Source organism: Arachis duranensis, chromosome 5, assembly GCF_000817695.3.
Source record: "Arachis duranensis cultivar V14167 chromosome 5, aradu.V14167.gnm2.J7QH, whole genome shotgun sequence".
Lineage (NCBI taxonomy): Eukaryota > Viridiplantae > Streptophyta > Magnoliopsida > Fabales > Fabaceae > Arachis > Arachis duranensis.
This window is the reverse complement of record NC_029776.3, coordinates 93,342,733-93,360,033: the sequence shown is the minus strand read 5'-3', so window position 1 is coordinate 93,360,033 and position 17,301 is coordinate 93,342,733. Positions and strand designations below refer to the sequence as shown.

At 31.7% G+C, this 17,301-nt stretch overlaps 3 protein-coding genes and 1 pseudogene across 3 annotated transcripts in view; 1 reads left to right on the top strand and 3 right to left on the bottom strand.

Moving 5' to 3' along the window:
• Positions 1 to 1,043: 1,043 nt before the first annotated feature.
• On the bottom strand, positions 1,044 to 5,459 carry LOC107490679 (protein DETOXIFICATION 16). Its single transcript, XM_016111478.3, has 8 exons — positions 5,087 to 5,459; positions 3,787 to 4,331; positions 3,135 to 3,221; positions 2,995 to 3,051; positions 2,567 to 2,805; positions 1,563 to 1,681; positions 1,388 to 1,474; positions 1,044 to 1,304 (listed from the first exon to the last, which is right to left on the bottom strand). The coding sequence occupies exons 1-8, from the start codon at positions 5,357 to 5,359 to the stop codon at positions 1,245 to 1,247; spliced, it is 1,467 nt and encodes a 488-aa protein (XP_015966964.1). The 5' UTR covers positions 5,360 to 5,459; the 3' UTR covers positions 1,044 to 1,244.
• Positions 5,460 to 7,565: 2,106 nt separating this feature from the next.
• LOC107490510 (uncharacterized) lies at positions 7,566 to 8,024 on the top strand. Its single transcript, XM_016111284.1, has one exon. It carries the CDS (start codon positions 7,566 to 7,568, stop codon positions 8,022 to 8,024), a length of 459 nt encoding a protein of 152 aa, XP_015966770.1.
• A 7,358-nt stretch (positions 8,025 to 15,382) lies between these two features.
• On the bottom strand, positions 15,383 to 16,644 carry LOC127747681 (uncharacterized; annotated as a pseudogene).
• A 557-nt stretch (positions 16,645 to 17,201) lies between these two features.
• The window catches only part of LOC127747680 (glutathione S-transferase T3-like), a 5,323-nt gene continuing 5,223 nt past the window's right edge, over positions 17,202 to 17,301 (bottom strand). Inside the window, exon 3 of the mRNA XM_052261828.1 lies at positions 17,202 to 17,287. Coding sequence (XP_052117788.1) covers positions 17,202 to 17,287 — 86 coding nt within the window. The remainder of the gene's footprint in view (positions 17,288 to 17,301) is intronic.

Sequence of the window (17,301 nt, the reverse complement as noted above, 5' to 3'; positions counted from 1 at the left end):
TAATAACCATAACAAGAACAGCAAAAATAATACTAACAATAATACTAACACATCAAACTAAAAAAAGAATTCCAACAACAACAAAAATTAGAAATTTTATAAATATAAAAAACTCACATTGATGATATCAGAAAAAATTTTCATAATAATTGTTAAAATAATAATATATCATCTAGCGTTAATAATAACAACATTAAACAAAAAATAATATTAAAAATGTTGTTTAACCAATCTCTTGGTCGATAAATCCAGCCACATACACAACGTTATTTAACCGGTACATGCGAGCTTTTTCTTCCATCGGTTCGCCACTCAGTTGGTTCAGAATCTCAAACAAACTACTAAACCAAAAAACTATCTTTCTCTTTCACCCACCAACCTTCTCCAAATTTTTTCAACCTCACAAATGATCCGCCCTCACCAGCCACGGCTTCCCTATTTATACCTACACACTCATAAACCGTGGCTGCCTCTAGGGTTTTATGCGCAAACCACTTCCTTCATAAACCGTGGCTACTTCCCACGGTTTATGTATTTCTCTCTCCATAAGTAAACTGTGGCTGCCTCCCACGGTTTACCTTCAAATGCTCTTCAACATAAAACCTGGCTAGCAGGCACAGTTTATGTTCATTTAGAAACCGTGCTAAGCTCCCACGGTTTCTATATAAAATAAAACAAGACATAAAGGTATGCACTTTTCAATTGTTGTAATGTGGTAAAGGTTTCTCCCAATTGTTTTAATATGGTAAATTGCCCGTTTTTTATCCTAAAACTTTTTTTAAAACTAAACATTTAATTCAATTGTTTCTGACAATATTTGAATAAATTTTAATTTTAATTTTATCATTTAAATTCATTTTTAAATTCTAATTTTTCTCTTAGCTTCATCTCTGTCTTTTTTTTTTCCAACTCTGGAGCAATGAAGAAAATCAAGAACGTTGCTAAATATAATAGGTCATAGATGTATATAACCCTTGTGTTCAGCCAAAACTACAAACCATTAATCCATCGGAATAAAATTCTCTAGAGTGAGAAGGTTGATATATAAGAAAGTAAAATCTAATAATTTATTTTATTATTTTATTAATCTTTCAGTTTGGAGAATCTTTTTCCAACTCAACCATATATAATTGCATAGTGAAGCTAGAATTTTCTTTTCTAAGAATGGTGACAAAGTTTGCTTTGCTTTCTTCCAAAAAATAGAACCTACAGAGAGTGTGCGTGCATATGACATTATTGCAGCTTCATGAGACTATACTGTCTGGTGTGATTGAATCAAAGACTCTATCTGTAGCCTTCTTTGCCTATAACAAATAGTTATATAGCCACATCAGCACCCATCATAAAATAAATAAATAAAAAATGAAAGGATGAAAAATTACTTAACCTCTTGGTCCCAATCAGTTCTTATAGTAATGGTCAGTAGAGAAAGTACTTGAACAATTAGTGCACATATGATCCCTAGCCATAACCCCTACACAGTATAATAAAAATCAGGTGATTATACATATGTGTGACAAAGGAATGAAACTTGGGTTTTTTTTGTTTTTTTTTTTTTCTACCTTGCCGCCAATATGAAATGTAAAAGCCAAGAGAATAGCTGATGGAATCCCAACTAAGTAGTATGATCCCAGATTCACATATGCGCCAATTTTCTGCCAACCACATCCTCTAGCAGTGCCTGCAATTATACAAGTTGACACAATGAATCATTCTCCTAACTCTGTCAATTTTCTTTTAGATAAAGATTCACATGCAGTTGTTTTTATATGAAGTTGATAGTTGAAAACCGTTAGATGATAATTCAGTCAAACTTGTCAAATCATCTAACGGTTCTCAAATATCAGCTTCACATGAAAACACTGAGTTTCACCTCTCTTTATGACATTATCATTTTTTGGTATATCATTGGATCATTTATCTTGATATCTTCTATTTAGATGCATTAATCTAAGGATGTAAAAAAAACGGAATGCTGATAGAGCATAGTCTCACTAAAGCATTCTTAATTAACATTTCACTGTAAGTTCTTTCAAGACTTCTTTTTTAGAAAAAATTAGATCCATTAATTTCCATTTTCTTTTCCCATAGGGAATAGAATGTGATGCCATTCATATATTTTATGCAAAATTGATTACGGAATCAAAAGAAGATCTAGTCCTAGGATTGTAGTTGGTGTTATCATCTTGTGTATTACAAAAATGATATTTGTACACCAAAATCAGCCACTAAAATTAGCCACTAATGTATTTGTGCATAAATACATGTGTGGTATAATTTATTTTCAATATGTATTTGTATTTCAACACGTATTTTATATTGGTGGCTGACTTTGCTGTCTGATTTTAGTATAAACATAGTATAGTCATGTTTATTAAAATACAAAATCACTGTAGTTTACATCTTCCTTTCTATAATTGGTTGTTTCAAATCAAAACTTCCTTGTCCTGTTTCATTACTGAAATATGCCTCTGATTAAAAAGAAAAAATCAAAAAATCCTAAAAGAACACGTTGGGAGTCATTGACTTGTATCAACAAGATTTGGCCAAAAGAGTGAGAAAAAACCTGAAAGAACACATTGGAGTCCATCAAGAAAGTTGGATGTTGCAAGAATTGGCAGCATAACTGCAACATAATCGACCACTTCGCCTTCGTTACTATACGCATAGCCCCAAACATGGCGAATTAATATTAGCACTAATCCAACTATGAGTCCCTCAATAATGGCCATTACTAACACAACACACACTGCTAAGCGTGCAGTCTTGGGATTACCAGCTCCAAGTTCATTCGAGACGCGAGTGCTGAAACAATCACACAACCATTACCAGGAATACATAATATGTCACGAAACTAAAAAGCTTAAGCTGATAGGAAGAGGCAAACGAATAGTTATATCTGTAACAGTATATTAGTAAGTTGAAAAATGAGTATTTGAATATTAGTAAGTTGCAATTATCATGTAACTGTGAGATTTCATAAGAAATACTAACCTTACAGCTCCACTGAGTCCAAAGGGTATCATCCAAACTGCTGCTGCTGTATTCAAGCTAAGAAAACAAACATTGAGGTGGTCAAAACAATAATTAATGCAAAGTATGATTGAGAAAAGTATCTGAAATGAGAAACCAACCAAATAGAAAGAACTGATGTCTCCAATTGTGGATTTGGAAGAAGACCGGAAAGGAGAACCATCATTTCAAATGACCACATTTCCAAGCTGTTCACCATAACAATGGTAACAAAAAATTCGAGTCAATAAGATCTCAACAAGAGTCAAAACTTTAATGTTTTGAAAAGGTAGCAAAAAATGCATTTGGTTTTGATTTAAAAAAGTGCATTCTTAGATAACTAACTTTTTCCTGTCTATATCAGTCAATTATTTTAAGATTATTATATCTATCTTAGATTCTAAATCCTAAATCATAAATACTTAACCATAATTCTAAATTATAAACCTTAAATACTAAAGTCGACTAATATTAGCTAACTAAAAGTTAGTTCCTGTACTTTTTCCTTAAAAAATTATAAGGAATCAACTTTTAAGTAGTCAACATTAGTCAACTTTTTTCTTTTTATTGTAAATGATTTTTTTTAATCTTTATTTTTAGAGAATTTAAGATTTAGAGTTAGAATTTAGGATATAAAATTTTAAATTTATAATTAAAAAATGTTGCCTGATGTTAACCTAAAAAAGTTGGTTCCTTAATTGAACTCTTGGGTTGATATCCAAGATACATTTGAGTTATGAATGTAGCCAAATTCTAAAGAATTGGATATTTTACCAAACCATAACAGCTGAAGGAATTGCAAGCCTAAGAAATGAGGGAATATTTTGAAATGCCTCTTTAGAAAACCCTGACCAAGTCCTTGCACAAGAAGGAGAAAGCTTGACATAAAGTGAGAGCAATAAAACATTGATCCAATAAGATATAGAATTTGCTATGGCAGCTCCTCTACTCCCCAATCCAGATTTGAACACCATAATCCAACAAATAAGGACATGTAGCAAAGTAGTGATTCCAGAGCAGAACACCATTGGAAACACTATGTTCTGTGTTTGCAAGAATCTGTTTAGGCACTGAAGAAGGCCATAAGCAAAAAGGCTTGGAACCATTAACTGAGCATAGCTTCCTGCTTCTGTAGAAATCTCAGGATCTTGGCCAAGAAACATCAGAATTGATCTTGTGTTGATCCAAATAACCGCGAGCGGAACGCTGACAATCATGAGAATCAGCATTGCTCTCTGCATGTGTATGCCTAACATTCTGTGCTGTTTTGCTCCATATGATTGCCCACATAAGGTGTCCAAGGCACTAGCCATTCCCACCTGTTTAAAACACAAAACCAACTATGATCCATTCTCTATCTTCATTACCATCCACAAATTTCATCCGTTTCGAAATAACTATCAATTTAGATCAAATATTACCTTAAAAAATCAATATATCTAGACTAAGAATTTTGCATAGTTAAATTACTCTATCAGTCTATATAGTTTAAGTAGATTTGTAATTGCAAACAAGTCCTTTAGTTTAAAAATTAATCCTTAGTCTTATACTATTTTAAATTTTGTAGTTAGGTCTTTGCCTTACTAAAAATATTAAAGTTATTAGAAAGAAAAGGGTGTTCAACTTAGCCCGGGACATAACGGCATAGGAACTCAATTGAAAGCTTTTAAATTATAAAGACTTAATTATAAATTTGGTGAAATTACAGGAAGGAAGGACTAATTTAACCTTAATTTGCTAATGTACCATTTTGTAACAGTACTTGATAGACTAAATTTGTAACACTTCACAATGTTTCTGCTTTATATCGAATCAATTTATGATCAACTAATAAAAACATGGTGAATTCTATGGTGCTTTTGTTATGGTGCCTAAATTACCTAACTTTCCTTTTAAAGTTAAAAATAAAATGTTTAAAATAAAAAATAAATCATGTAAAATTTATTAAATATAATTTATTTACCTCTTTTAGTAACTTAAGTATAAAGTGATAGGCACTATAGCATTCACCTAAAAACATAGGATCCAATGGAATATATCATGATATGAAACATGAAAGGGAAAGAAGACTAACCAATAAGCTAAAACCTGTAACAGAGGCAAAAGAAGTGGCCATTGAAGCGCCGGAAAGCGCCAACTCGCCGAGATGACCAACAAACATGACAGATATGACTTGCAGGCAATAATTGAGCAAGCTCACAGATACCAAAGGCCCTGATAGCCATAGCTGCTTCTTCACTTCTTCAACTACCTCACTCTTTTCTATTGATTTTGCTTTGTTCTGCTCTGCACAATCTTGAATCAAAGGAGAATGGAGAGACGCCTTTTGGTGTTCTTCTCTCTCCATTGCCCTTTCTTGTGTCTGATGAATTGGTTACTTGTGAACTCAATTTATTTTCATAGAAAATCTTTGATTTTTAGAGACATTTAATTTATAGTTGGAAAATGATGGGTCCAAATGTCACATGTAGCAGAGAATAACTTTGCAGAAGATCATCATACACATGCACAAGTTTCGGTAATAGTTTACTACTAGTATATAAAAATACAAAAGTGATTATATGCTTTATTGAAAATTAAAATTCATATAAAGGACCTTACACTTTTTTTCAATGTACTAAGAAAATCTGCTCAGGTCATTAATAAAAAGTTATTTCTCAACGACTCAGAATAAAATCAATAAATGAGTCGTCATAATTTAAATTTGGGTTGTGTATTTTATATCTTAAAGATATATTTTAACATTATCAATTGAGAACATTTTTATTAAAAATATAAAAATATAAATTTTTAATATATTTATTAAATAAAAAATTTTAAAATATTTTATTAATAATATATTTATTATGTATTCTTAAGACATATTAGATATACCTTTTAATTTAAGTTTAAATTTGGAATTTAATTTGTTTAATCTTAGTTTATTATAACCATTTTAATTTTCAAGTGAGTTAGCTAAATTCTAATTATTATTATAAGTTAGGAAAAAGTTGACTTGACTGTACGTGATTTTGAAACATTTAACTAGGAATTTGTATCCAAGGAATAATTCTCAATGCATCCATATATAATTCATAAACTATTCTTTCAGCCTTTGATATTTGTTTGTCATGTTTCCTTGATGCAATCTACGCAGTAGTCAAGAAAAGAGAAATGTATATGGTATCTTGTAGAAAGAAAGATCATTAATAGTATAAATAAGTAGTATAAATGTATAATGTTGTATGGCTGGCGTGGATTTGTGTTACATGGATGTCTATTATTCATAGAGATGACATGGGTGTGCCTAATACGACAAATGTGGATTAGGAAAGCCAAGTCATAGACGTATCTGTGTGGAAATGAAAAAAGGGAGATAATCATAAAACAAGGCATGCTTTTATTGATTAAAAAGAATCATACAAAAAAGTCCAGCACTGGAGTAAACAAACTTGGATTTGGGTATTCGTCATTTTATTCAAAAGTCACATTGCTGACCAGATACCTTTTGTAATACCACATCTTTTGTTACTCTAAATTGAGGCTCATTAATTTATATATGCTTTATTTATGTGTAACCCATTGATATAGATTAAGGAGGTATTTTACAAGAATGTGAGGACAGCTTTTGACCGTACCATGGAGCAAGAAATTGGAGGGAGAGAGTTGTGTGTCCAAAAAAATGAGGTACCAAATCGGACGGTTCGAAATGTGAAGGAGAAAAAATTTTGAATTTTACGGTGAATTAATAGGACTTTTNNNATATGAATTTTCAATTAATTTTTTTTTTTTGGTTAGAAAACGGACCCTCCAAATTCTTCTCCCACAATTTCCTGGATCCGAGTTCTTCTTTCTCAACTCCCTGGGTCCGAGTTCCTCTTCCTCTGACACCACAATGAAGTAAAACACCTACTTACTCCATAATGAGGCAACACACCTACCTCACTTCCATATCAAAAATAAAAATCGCTAAATGAACCAAATTCAATATAATAAGTTAATTTTTGGGTAAATTACTATAATAAACCAAATGTTTTTCAAAATTAAAGATGTAGTTTGAGATTATGAGTTAACTAAGGTATCATACAGTGATAGGTATAATATGAATTTCATTAAGAAGTGTTGGTAGAAAATTTACTATAGCCGTGATGAAATTCTTTCAATCAGCTGTTTTACCTAGGGATGCGAATGTTACTTGGGTAAGGGTGGCTTTGGCGCCAAAGTTTGTCGGAGTTAAAGAAATCAAAGACTTTAGGCCAATTAGTATGGTGGGTTGTGTTTATAAGGTTATATCAAATGTCCTAGTTTGGAGGATGCGAAAGATAATGCCAGGGTTGGTAGAAAAAACACAGAATACGTTTGTGCAGGGTAGGAAGATACATGATGGGGCTTTGATTGCATGTGAAACTGTGTAGTGGCTGAAGTTGAGGAAAAAGAGCTCGGCAATTAGTAAACTAGACTTCCAAAAGGCTTATGATCAAGTCAAGTGGAGTTTTGTGGATATTGTTTTGCAGAAGATGGGGTTTGGCCGTAGATGAAGGGAGTGGATAAAAGAGTGTGTGTGTTCTGCGTCTATGTCGGTCCTAATAAATGGCTCTCCCTCTAAACCCTTCAAAATTGAAAGGGATCTACAACAAGGAGATCCTCTTTCTCCTTTTCTATTTGTCCTTGCTGTGGATGTTCTACATAGGATGATTAGAGAGGCGGTGTGGAATAGACGCATTACTCCGTTGTTGGTTGAAAGGGATAACATTGAGTTGTCACATTTGCAGTTTGTAGATGATACTATACTTTTTTACCCTTCTGAAGAAGACACGATCAGAAACTATAAGTGGTTGCTGCGCTGCTTTGAGATGATGTCAGGACTGAGTATCAATTTTGACAAGTCCAGCTTGATCCCGGTTAATCGTGAGCAAAGTTGGACACGACAGATGTGTCGACTGTTGGGGTGTAAAGAGGCATATTTACCTGTTAGATATCTTGGCATTTCTCTGGGGGGAATTCAAGGCTGGTCAAGACCGGAAAACCAGTGATTGATAAGGTAGAGGAAAAGGTAAGTCTATAGAAAGCAAAGTCTTTGAATAAAGCGGGTAAGTTGGTTCTCATTAAATTTGTTCTTAATAGTCTGCCTATTTACTATCTCAGCTTGTACAAAATGCCAAAGACAGACAAAATAATATCCTTACATAGACGCTTTTTATGGAGTAAGGAGGACGGGAGGGACGAGATGTCTCTAGTGAAATGAAAAGTTGTATAGGCCCAAAAAAGCAGGAGGTTTGGGAGTTGGTGACGTGGTAATTCAGAATACAGCGCTTCTATTCAAGTGGTGGTGGAGATTTTCGAAAAAGAATTGTCCACTTTGGAATAAAATTGTATGTTCCTGTAATAACATGAATCATTCTGAAATGATTTGTGATCAATTTGTACCTACAAGAGGGGGTCCTTAGAAGGATATTTGTCAACTACAAATCAGGGAGTCACAAGTGAGAGAGAAGATGATCAGAGGCTTGGCTATGGAACTAGGAGATGGCAGAATAATCCGCTTCTGGGAGGATAGATGGTTACCTTGTGGTGTTCTGAAAGTTACTTTTCCAAGATTTTTCTCGGTATCAAATCTTCAAGGATCTGTCATAGGAGATTATGGGTTCTGGGATGGGTTAGGGTAGATTTGGAATTTCTAGTGATGACGAGAGTTATTTCAGTGGGAGATGGAACTAGTAAACCAGTTTCATGCGGTTCTACAATCAGTGAAACTGACAACTAAAAGAGAGGACAGAGTGATATGGAAATTTGATAAAAAAAAAATAGGTGTTTATTCTACTAACTCCTTTGTGCATGTATTGCAGGCAGATGTACTTCCGGCGGATATCACAAGTTATAGTTTCACTAGTACTATTTGGAGAGGATTCGTCTCACCAAGGGTTGAGTTGTTTACTTAGTTTGCACTAATTGGTAGGGTTAATATAAGGGCAAGACTGTGTAGATTATGTGTTATTGACCAGAATGATAACATGTGTATTTTATGTCATAAATCTGTTGAAAATGCTTTTCACTTGTTCATTTGTTATGAGCTCACTTGGCATGTGTATTGTGCTTAGTTGTTCGCTCTTGGAAGGATATGGACTATTTCAGGTACGCTCAAGCAACACTATGAAAGTTAGACGGATATATCAGCAAGAAAGATGAAACGGAAGCGGTGGTTGGTTTGTTTTTTTGCGGTCATCTGAACAATTTGGTTAGAAAGAAATAATAGAATCTTCAAAAATCAAGGTTCAAGTGTGGTGGATATTATTAACATATCCTTTGCAAGTTATGATGAGTGGATTGGTGGTGAATCCTGTGGTTGTTAATGGCAATGCCGGAGATGGCTAGGGATTGTTATTCAAGCGTTATGAGTTTTTGTTTCTTTTCTTTTGCTCTACCTTGTTGTGTTGAGCTTTTTTACTTAAAAAAATTACTCAAATCTCCCAAAATAAAAAAGGCTACCTGAATGTCCAAGTTGCATTTTTATATAAATCGAGTTGATTAAATTCGATTTATGTAAAATGGTACTAAATCGAATCCATTAAATTCGAATTGCATGCAAACGCAAATTATCTATACACAAAGCTAATGGCTTCGAATTCTATATAAGCACTAAATCGAAACAATGAGAATCAATTTTTATTTGCATGTAAATCGAACCAACTCAATTCGATTTAGACACGTGAGCAGCAGTCCATGGTAAATCGAAGCAGATTTAATGGTTTATGTAAATAGAAACCCACGATTTACAAACAACATCTCCCTCAATAATTTTCAATAAGCATAACTAATAATCATTATATTTAATAAATAATTTTTTAATTTTAAAATATTATAATAAATATAAATATATAACTTTTAAATAAATTTATATATTTATTAATATATAATATATGATCAATTTTTTATTTACTTTGTTCAAAAAAATCAATAATTCATACATAATAATCTTATTATTGAGAGTACTTAAAAAATACTAAAATATGTTATTTTATATGTTAATTTTAATTGAATAAATAAATATTAATTTTAAAAAAATATCGTAATTAAATATTTTGTTAGTTTATTTTTTTAAGGCATGGAATAAAATATTTTTTTTAATTTTTAAATTATTACTGATTGAAGAGTATTGTATTTGAAATTTGAGTAAATATATTTTTTAATAAATTTATTTATATTATACCACAAGAAAATATTTTATTCCATGTAAAACAATGGCATTTTACTTGAATAAAATTATTGAAAGAATTGTTTACTCAAATGCAACAATTGTCATTTGTTTACTTGAGTGTCCTGATTCATGATTATGTAAACCGTGGTAAGTAACCACGTTTTACAATTTAGACATAAACCGTGAAAGGTTGGCACGAGTTATGAGTGAGAAACAATGAAAGTAAACTGCGGTAGGTAACCACGGATTATGCATGAAAAACGTGGGTTGAAACAGTGCTAGATTACCATGATTTATGAGTAAACTGTGTAATCATAAAATCCTGTTGGTTACCACGGTTTATAAATACATAATTCGCGTTAAGCCATGACGGATTTCATATGTGTTAGACCAAAATTTTTGAATCTAGGAGGTTGAGAGAGAATCTGGAAAAGGCTTTGGTGTTTTGAAGTATTTGGATAGTGGAGTCATGGAAGACGAAATTAGCATGTACCAATTAAATGGCGTTGCGCACGTGGCTGAAAACATCGATGAAGATGTTAGTTATACTACCTTATTATTATTATTATTATTATTGTTGTTGTTGTTGTTGTTATTGTTGTTATTATTAGTATTATTGTTATTATTATTATCAATGTTATTATTATTATTATTAGAGATAATAGAAAACCAGTATGAGAAATAAAAAATGTCGTAAACCGTTCCAACCTCTCACGGTTTATGTCTAAATTATAAACCGTGGTTACCTACCACGGTTTACATAATAATGAATTAGGACATGCAGGTAAGGAAATTGCAATTGTTGCATTTCAATAAACGTTTCTCTCTTTTATTTTATTCAAGTAAATTGTCCGCAAAATAATTTTAAAAAAATGACTTAAGAGATGTTAGTAGTATAAAAGACTTAGGTAAGTACACTTTTTTGGACAAAGTAAATAAAATATTTAATTACGAGACCTTTTTTAAAATTAATATTTATTTATTAAATTAAAAATAACATATAAAATAACATATTTTAATATTTTTTTAAGTACTCTCAATAATAAGATTATTATATATGAATTGTTGACCATTTTTGGACAAAATAAATAAAAAATTAATCACATAATAATAATAATAATAATAATAATAATAATAATAATAATAATAATGTTTAAAAAGAGTACTAAAAGAATATGTTGAGTGACTACGTCATTAATAAATATATAATTTGTTCAATTTTTTTTTGAAACAAAAAGCTTAACACAACAAGGTGGAGTATCAACAAAAATGTACTAAAAAGATAAAATAAACTAATTTCTAATTATTATTGGCAAAAGCCATCAACAACTCAAAAGATCAAATATCACTCCACTCGTTGTAATTCCTAATAAACTATTCTGCTACACATATTTCTTGATTATTCTTGAAGATTCTGACATTTCTTTTCAACCAAATACTCCACATGATAACAATAAAACCGAACTCACCAACATTCTATCAATTCGACTGCACGACCCATGAACCACATAAACTTACAGTAATTCAGCTCTATATCCACCAGTTCCATATTACTATTAACATACTAGTGCCTTTCCTTTCTTCTAACTGCACGACTGCATTGAAGACACCCATGTAGAAAAGAGGAACTTGACATACACACCATACACCAAGCAAACCGCACAAATGAAAATTATTATTTGTCAGTTCTCCTTGTATACACAACCATCTCTACTCTTTATAACAATTACTCAACTTAAACATCATATCATCCCACATTATTAATAAACCTTCAAAAATTCCTTCAGATCCCACAAATTTCAAACCCACCGCATCATTATCCCAAAATTATACTACATCAAACTTAGTAATCACTTTCTTCTTTGTCTCTATCAATCTTAACATATTTACATTATTTTAAGCTTAAATTTTTTACCATTTTCATTTTTCAACACCCCCTAAATCCCTCATATTCCACTAACTAAAATTATTTAAAAACTTTATTATGCACCAAAGGATTCTGATTGTTTAAGATCTCATAGATTCCGCACTCACCATAACTGTCGGATACACCAAAGGATTATCCATTCGCGTTTTCAAAAAATCCTCATGCCACTCATCCAAATCTTCAACAGCAAATACCTTTCTATCCTTGTCATGCTCTCCCTCTAGTAGCCCTTGTGGCAACATTACCACCGCATCCCATTCCAACTTTAACGGTTCCCTCTGAGCTTCTAATTCTTCACTTATATGGTGTTTCAAGACAATTATCCCTTTCTCGTCAATATCTTTTTCTTTAATTTTTTTTTTTGTTTTGCATCAGGAGACACTCTGGCATGTGATTTTTTTTCGGACATCAATCCTCCTATACTTAGCCTCACCCATAAATGATTTTTTCCTAGACATCAATCCTCCTATACTTAGTTTCACCCATAAAGATATCTTTATTCCTTAATCGCATTCCATTCATCTTCTTGATGGCCTTTAATGCCCCCTCCTTTTATAGTATATCTGATAAAAGCAAACAGATGGATCCGACTATACTTCTCCTTACGTGCCAAATAGATCTCATTTATCCTTCTGTCCACTTGAACATATGAAACAATTCATTCTTTGAAACATTGCCTGTTAAATTATCCACAAAAATCGTGAATGATTCACTCTCCAATCGGAGATACGCTTTTCAATTCCAAATCTGTAAATCTTTCTCAACATGGGACTGTCTGACTTTATCCCACCTTACATTAGTCATAATTTGTTCTAATTAAAATAAAAAAATTTAATATAACTTTATATATTAATAATATATAAATTTATTTAAAAGTTATATTTATATTTATTATAATATTTTAAAATCAAAAAATTATTTATTAAATATAATTATTATTAGTTATGCTTATTGAAAATAGGACTGGCAATGGGTAGGGTAGGGTAGGATTTTGGACCCTACCTTAACCCTACTCACGAGTTAAAAATTTTATTAAAATTCTACCTTATCCTACCTGCGGGTTGAGAATCTCTCAACCCTAATTCTACCCGCACCCTAAAGTTTTAAATCCTACCCTACCCTACTTTACGCGCGCAGAAATATCAAAATTTTTTAAAGTAAATATAAAATTCAATCATTTTGAATCTTATACATATTAATAAAATAAAAAATAAAAAGCTAATGCTCTAAATTACTAAATTAACTAATTAGTTTAGTGGTTGTTCATTTATTGTAAGTCGTTACATGAGATATTCAAGTAGTCTTTTTCGTTTTAGAAGATTTGGGTAATTTTGGAAGCCAATTGATTTATTATAATAATTTACCGTTAATTTTTTGTTTTGTATAATAATAATAATAATAATAGTTTTTTATATTTATAATCTTAATTAATCAATTAATTTTTATACGTCTAATTAGTGGATTTATAGTAACAATAATTTCTTTAAAATAATTTTATCCTCAAAATTAATAAAAAAATAAATAAATAATTAAATCTTTAATTATATTTATCAAAAAATAATTATTCAAATCGATCATTAAAATTTTTAAAATCGAATGCTATAATTTCTTAGTTTTAAAATACACAAAAAATTTTAAATATTTATTTTTATTGGACAATATAGAATATGATACCTACAAATTAAATTAAATTAAACTAGTATCTTGCATAGTCAAAAATAAATACGGGTTCATTTGTTTTAATTTTTTTTTTGAAAAATAGTGCCTTTTCAAAATTAATTTATAATTTATTTTGAAATTACATAAAAAAATTTTGTATATATAAATAATCAAATTTGAGATAAATAGAACAAAAGTTTTGAGAAATTAAAATTTATTATTTTAAAAATAATTATATATAAAATTCTAAAAAGATTATTTTAGAATTTTAAAAATTTTTCAGAGACTATTTTATACTTCATCATAAATACTAATTTGTCTAACTTGTATATATGGAACCTTAACTACACGTGTGCAAGTTAACATTCCATATCAATAGTCAGTACTAGTGACTAACGGAAAGAAATATATTGTCTACCAGAAGTAAATGTTAAAAATTATTTTATATATTTTTAAATTTAAAGGACATAATGTCCAATTTTAAAAATTTTAAAAACTAATTTAAATAATTACCTTTATTAAATTTTTAGAATATAAATGAGACTACTAAGTAATCTATTCTAAAACATTTTTTTACTAAAATCCCATTGATAAGGTTTTTTTGTGATAGGCAGGGCCTGGAGACTCGACTCGACCCGACCCAGGAATAGACTCAGGATCACCCACAAAATTCAAACAAAAAAGCAAAAACCAACACCCTCCCAAAAATCCCAACCACGCCTAATCATATTCATCGCGTACGAAGAACTTCTACCCATACCACTTGCTGTAGCTACCATTCCGGCGAGGACAGAGACGCTAAGGGTCGCCGGAGTTGATGCCAGCCTTCATGACCGCTTTGATGGTGACTTGTCTCATATGATTCTCCTCAAACGATCTTCTACCAGGAAAGGGGAGCGGCTGACTGACGCTTCTGAGCACTCCTTTCCGTTGTCGGCGACCAATCCTGGCCTTCCCTAGGTGCTAACCAATCCTTCTGAATTTTGACTATATTAAAAATAATTTATAAATAAGTTTTGAAATAACGATAATATGAAATCTACCATTAAAAAAAAATTTGAAATCAATGATAATACCGAATCTAAGGTAACTCTCGCATATGCAAAATGTAATTCTTTCATATACGAAATGTAATTCTATATCATAATTTGAGTGCAAATGTGCAGCTTTATTATTTAGGGTCCTTAGACCATCTCCAGTAGGGAACTCATCCCAGTTCTTGTTTATGGTCCATCTGTCATAAAAAGTAACTCCACATCAGCTTTTGCGTCATAAACAGTAAATAGGAACTCAAAACATCTCTTTCTTCTCCATTAGGAGGAACTAACTTTAGTCCCTATTATGGTCACACTTAATTAATTAATTAAAATACTTGAAATTAATGTAATTAATTTTTTTCAATAATGTAATTTAAATTTATAAATTTAAAAATAATTCACTATTAAAATATATTAATATTAAATAAATTCATATATAATAATAATACACAATATATAATTCGGGGTTATACTAATTTGTAAAATTACTTAATACAAAGAAAAACATAATTAAGCTTTATAGTTGACGACAAACATTGTGAAATTGCCATATGTGTTCAATCAAGTCATCTTTCAATTGTCTATGCTGCTGCCTATTTCAAAGTTGGCATTTCTTTGGAGAAATTGATGGTATGGTACGAAATCTTCTTCTCGCAGCTGAGGTTGTGATAAGCCATTTTCGACATCATCGTACTCTAAGCCCTGAGCAAAATTTCCTGCATAAGTGTCTCTTTCATCCTCAACAATCATATTATGCAATATAATACAAGCTCTCATTATTTTGGCAAGCTTCTTCTTTTTCCAAAAACGAGCTGGACCACGTATAATTGCAAAGCGTGCTTGCAACACTCCGAATGCTCGCTCCGCATCTTTTCTTTGTCCTTCTTGGTATTGTGCAAATAACTTGCGTTTCTCTCCTTGTGGCTTTGAGATTGATTTGACAAATGTGGCCAATTCAGGATAAATACCATCTGTTAAATAGTATCCCATAGTATAATTATTACCATTAATAGTGCAATTTACCTCCGGAGCACGGTCGTTTAGAATATCATCAAACACTGGAGAACGATCTAACACATTGATATCGTTATTTGAACCAGAAACTCTAAAGAACGTATGTCATATCCAAAGGTCTAAAGATGCTACAACCTCAAGTACTATGGTTGCAACCCCACGATAACCACTCATGTAGATACCTTTCCACACCTTTGGACAATTTTTCCATTGCCAATGCATGCAGTCAATGCTACCCAACATGCCAGGGAAGCCACGACCCTCCGCCATTTGTAGCAGGCGTTGTACGTCATTTGGTTTGGATTTTCGCAAGTATTCATCATCGAACACCAAAATGACACCTTCAACAAATTTTTCCAAGCATTCAATTGTAGTGCTCTCGCCTATGCGCACATAATCATCAACAGTATCAGCTCCTACGCCATATGCTAACATGCGTATCGCAGCGGTACATTTCTGGAGTGATGACAAGCCTCTTCTTTCAGTTGCATCAACCCTTTGTTGGAAATACGGATAGATGTTTGAGAGAGCGTCTACTATCCGAAGGAATACATGTCTTCTCATTCGAAATCTCCGTCGAAAAATGTCAGCATTATACACCGGTTCATCTGCAAAGTAATCTTGAAAAGGCGATCATGTCCTGCTTCTCGATCTGTGTTGATCCATCTACGAGTAACTGTGATAGAGCTTCTATCAATATCTTCTTCTTCTGAATCTTGGAGTAAACACTCATCGATCCAATTATCTATGACTGTGTTATCTTGCCGTCTTCTTTTGTCATACAAAGCCTCATTAAACATATCATCAAAATTTCTAGACATATTTAGAAATGTAATTTTTAGTTCTCTTTCGAGGTGAGAAACAAGAATTGAAGTGGAGTTGCAGAGTCATGGATAGTTGATATTTATAAGTGTGTTTGCAATAAGTACCTTAACGGCTAGTTTTGCAACGGCTAGTTTTACAACGGCTAATTTTGCAATGGCTAGTTTTGCAACGGTCACTTTCATGAATAATAAAGGCACAATAATATTGACTAATTTAAAAACTTACATCAGAAATAAATAAAACAAACTACATCATAAACCAGTAATACGCAATAAAAATAAGAACATACTACATAACTCTACGAATACAAGGAACCATTAAGTAAATCACTTGGCGATTATTTTCTCACATGCAATCTCATGAAGAGCTCGTCGTTTTTCACTCATTGTAGACGTGTCAGCATTAAGTATTTGCATATCCATTTTCCTTTCCCTTTCCTTGGCCATCCTTTCCATTTCCCTTTCTTTTGCTTTTATCTCCATTTCTTTAATATACCTCTGAGTTTGTAATTCTTTTTCTTTCATTGCTGCTTGAACTTGTAATTCTTGTTCTTTCATTGCCGCTTGAATTTGTAACTCCTTCTCTTTGATTGCCATAATCTTTGCTCTATGTTCCTTCTCATCTTCTCTTTCTTTTTCCCTATCCATTAGTTC

What these genes read in the sequence shown, in the direction of transcription:
- LOC107490679 (XM_016111478.3), bottom strand. Translation starts at nt 5,359, where the DNA reads ATGGAGAGAGAAGAACACCAAAAGGCGTCTCTCCATTCTCCTTTGATT. An exon ending in TTACAGGTTTTAGCTTATTG is followed by an intron (nt 4,332 to 5,086) that starts GTTAGTCTTCTT and finishes TGTTTTAAACAG; the next exon opens with GTGGGAATGGCTAGTGCCTT. An exon ending in GGACTCAGTGGAGCTGTAAG is followed by an intron (nt 2,806 to 2,994) that starts GTTAGTATTTCT and finishes TGATTGTTTCAG; the next exon opens with CACTCGCGTCTCGAATGAAC.
- LOC107490510 (XM_016111284.1), top strand. Translation starts at nt 7,566, where the DNA reads ATGTCGGTCCTAATAAATGGCTCTCCCTCTAAACCCTTCAAAATTGAA.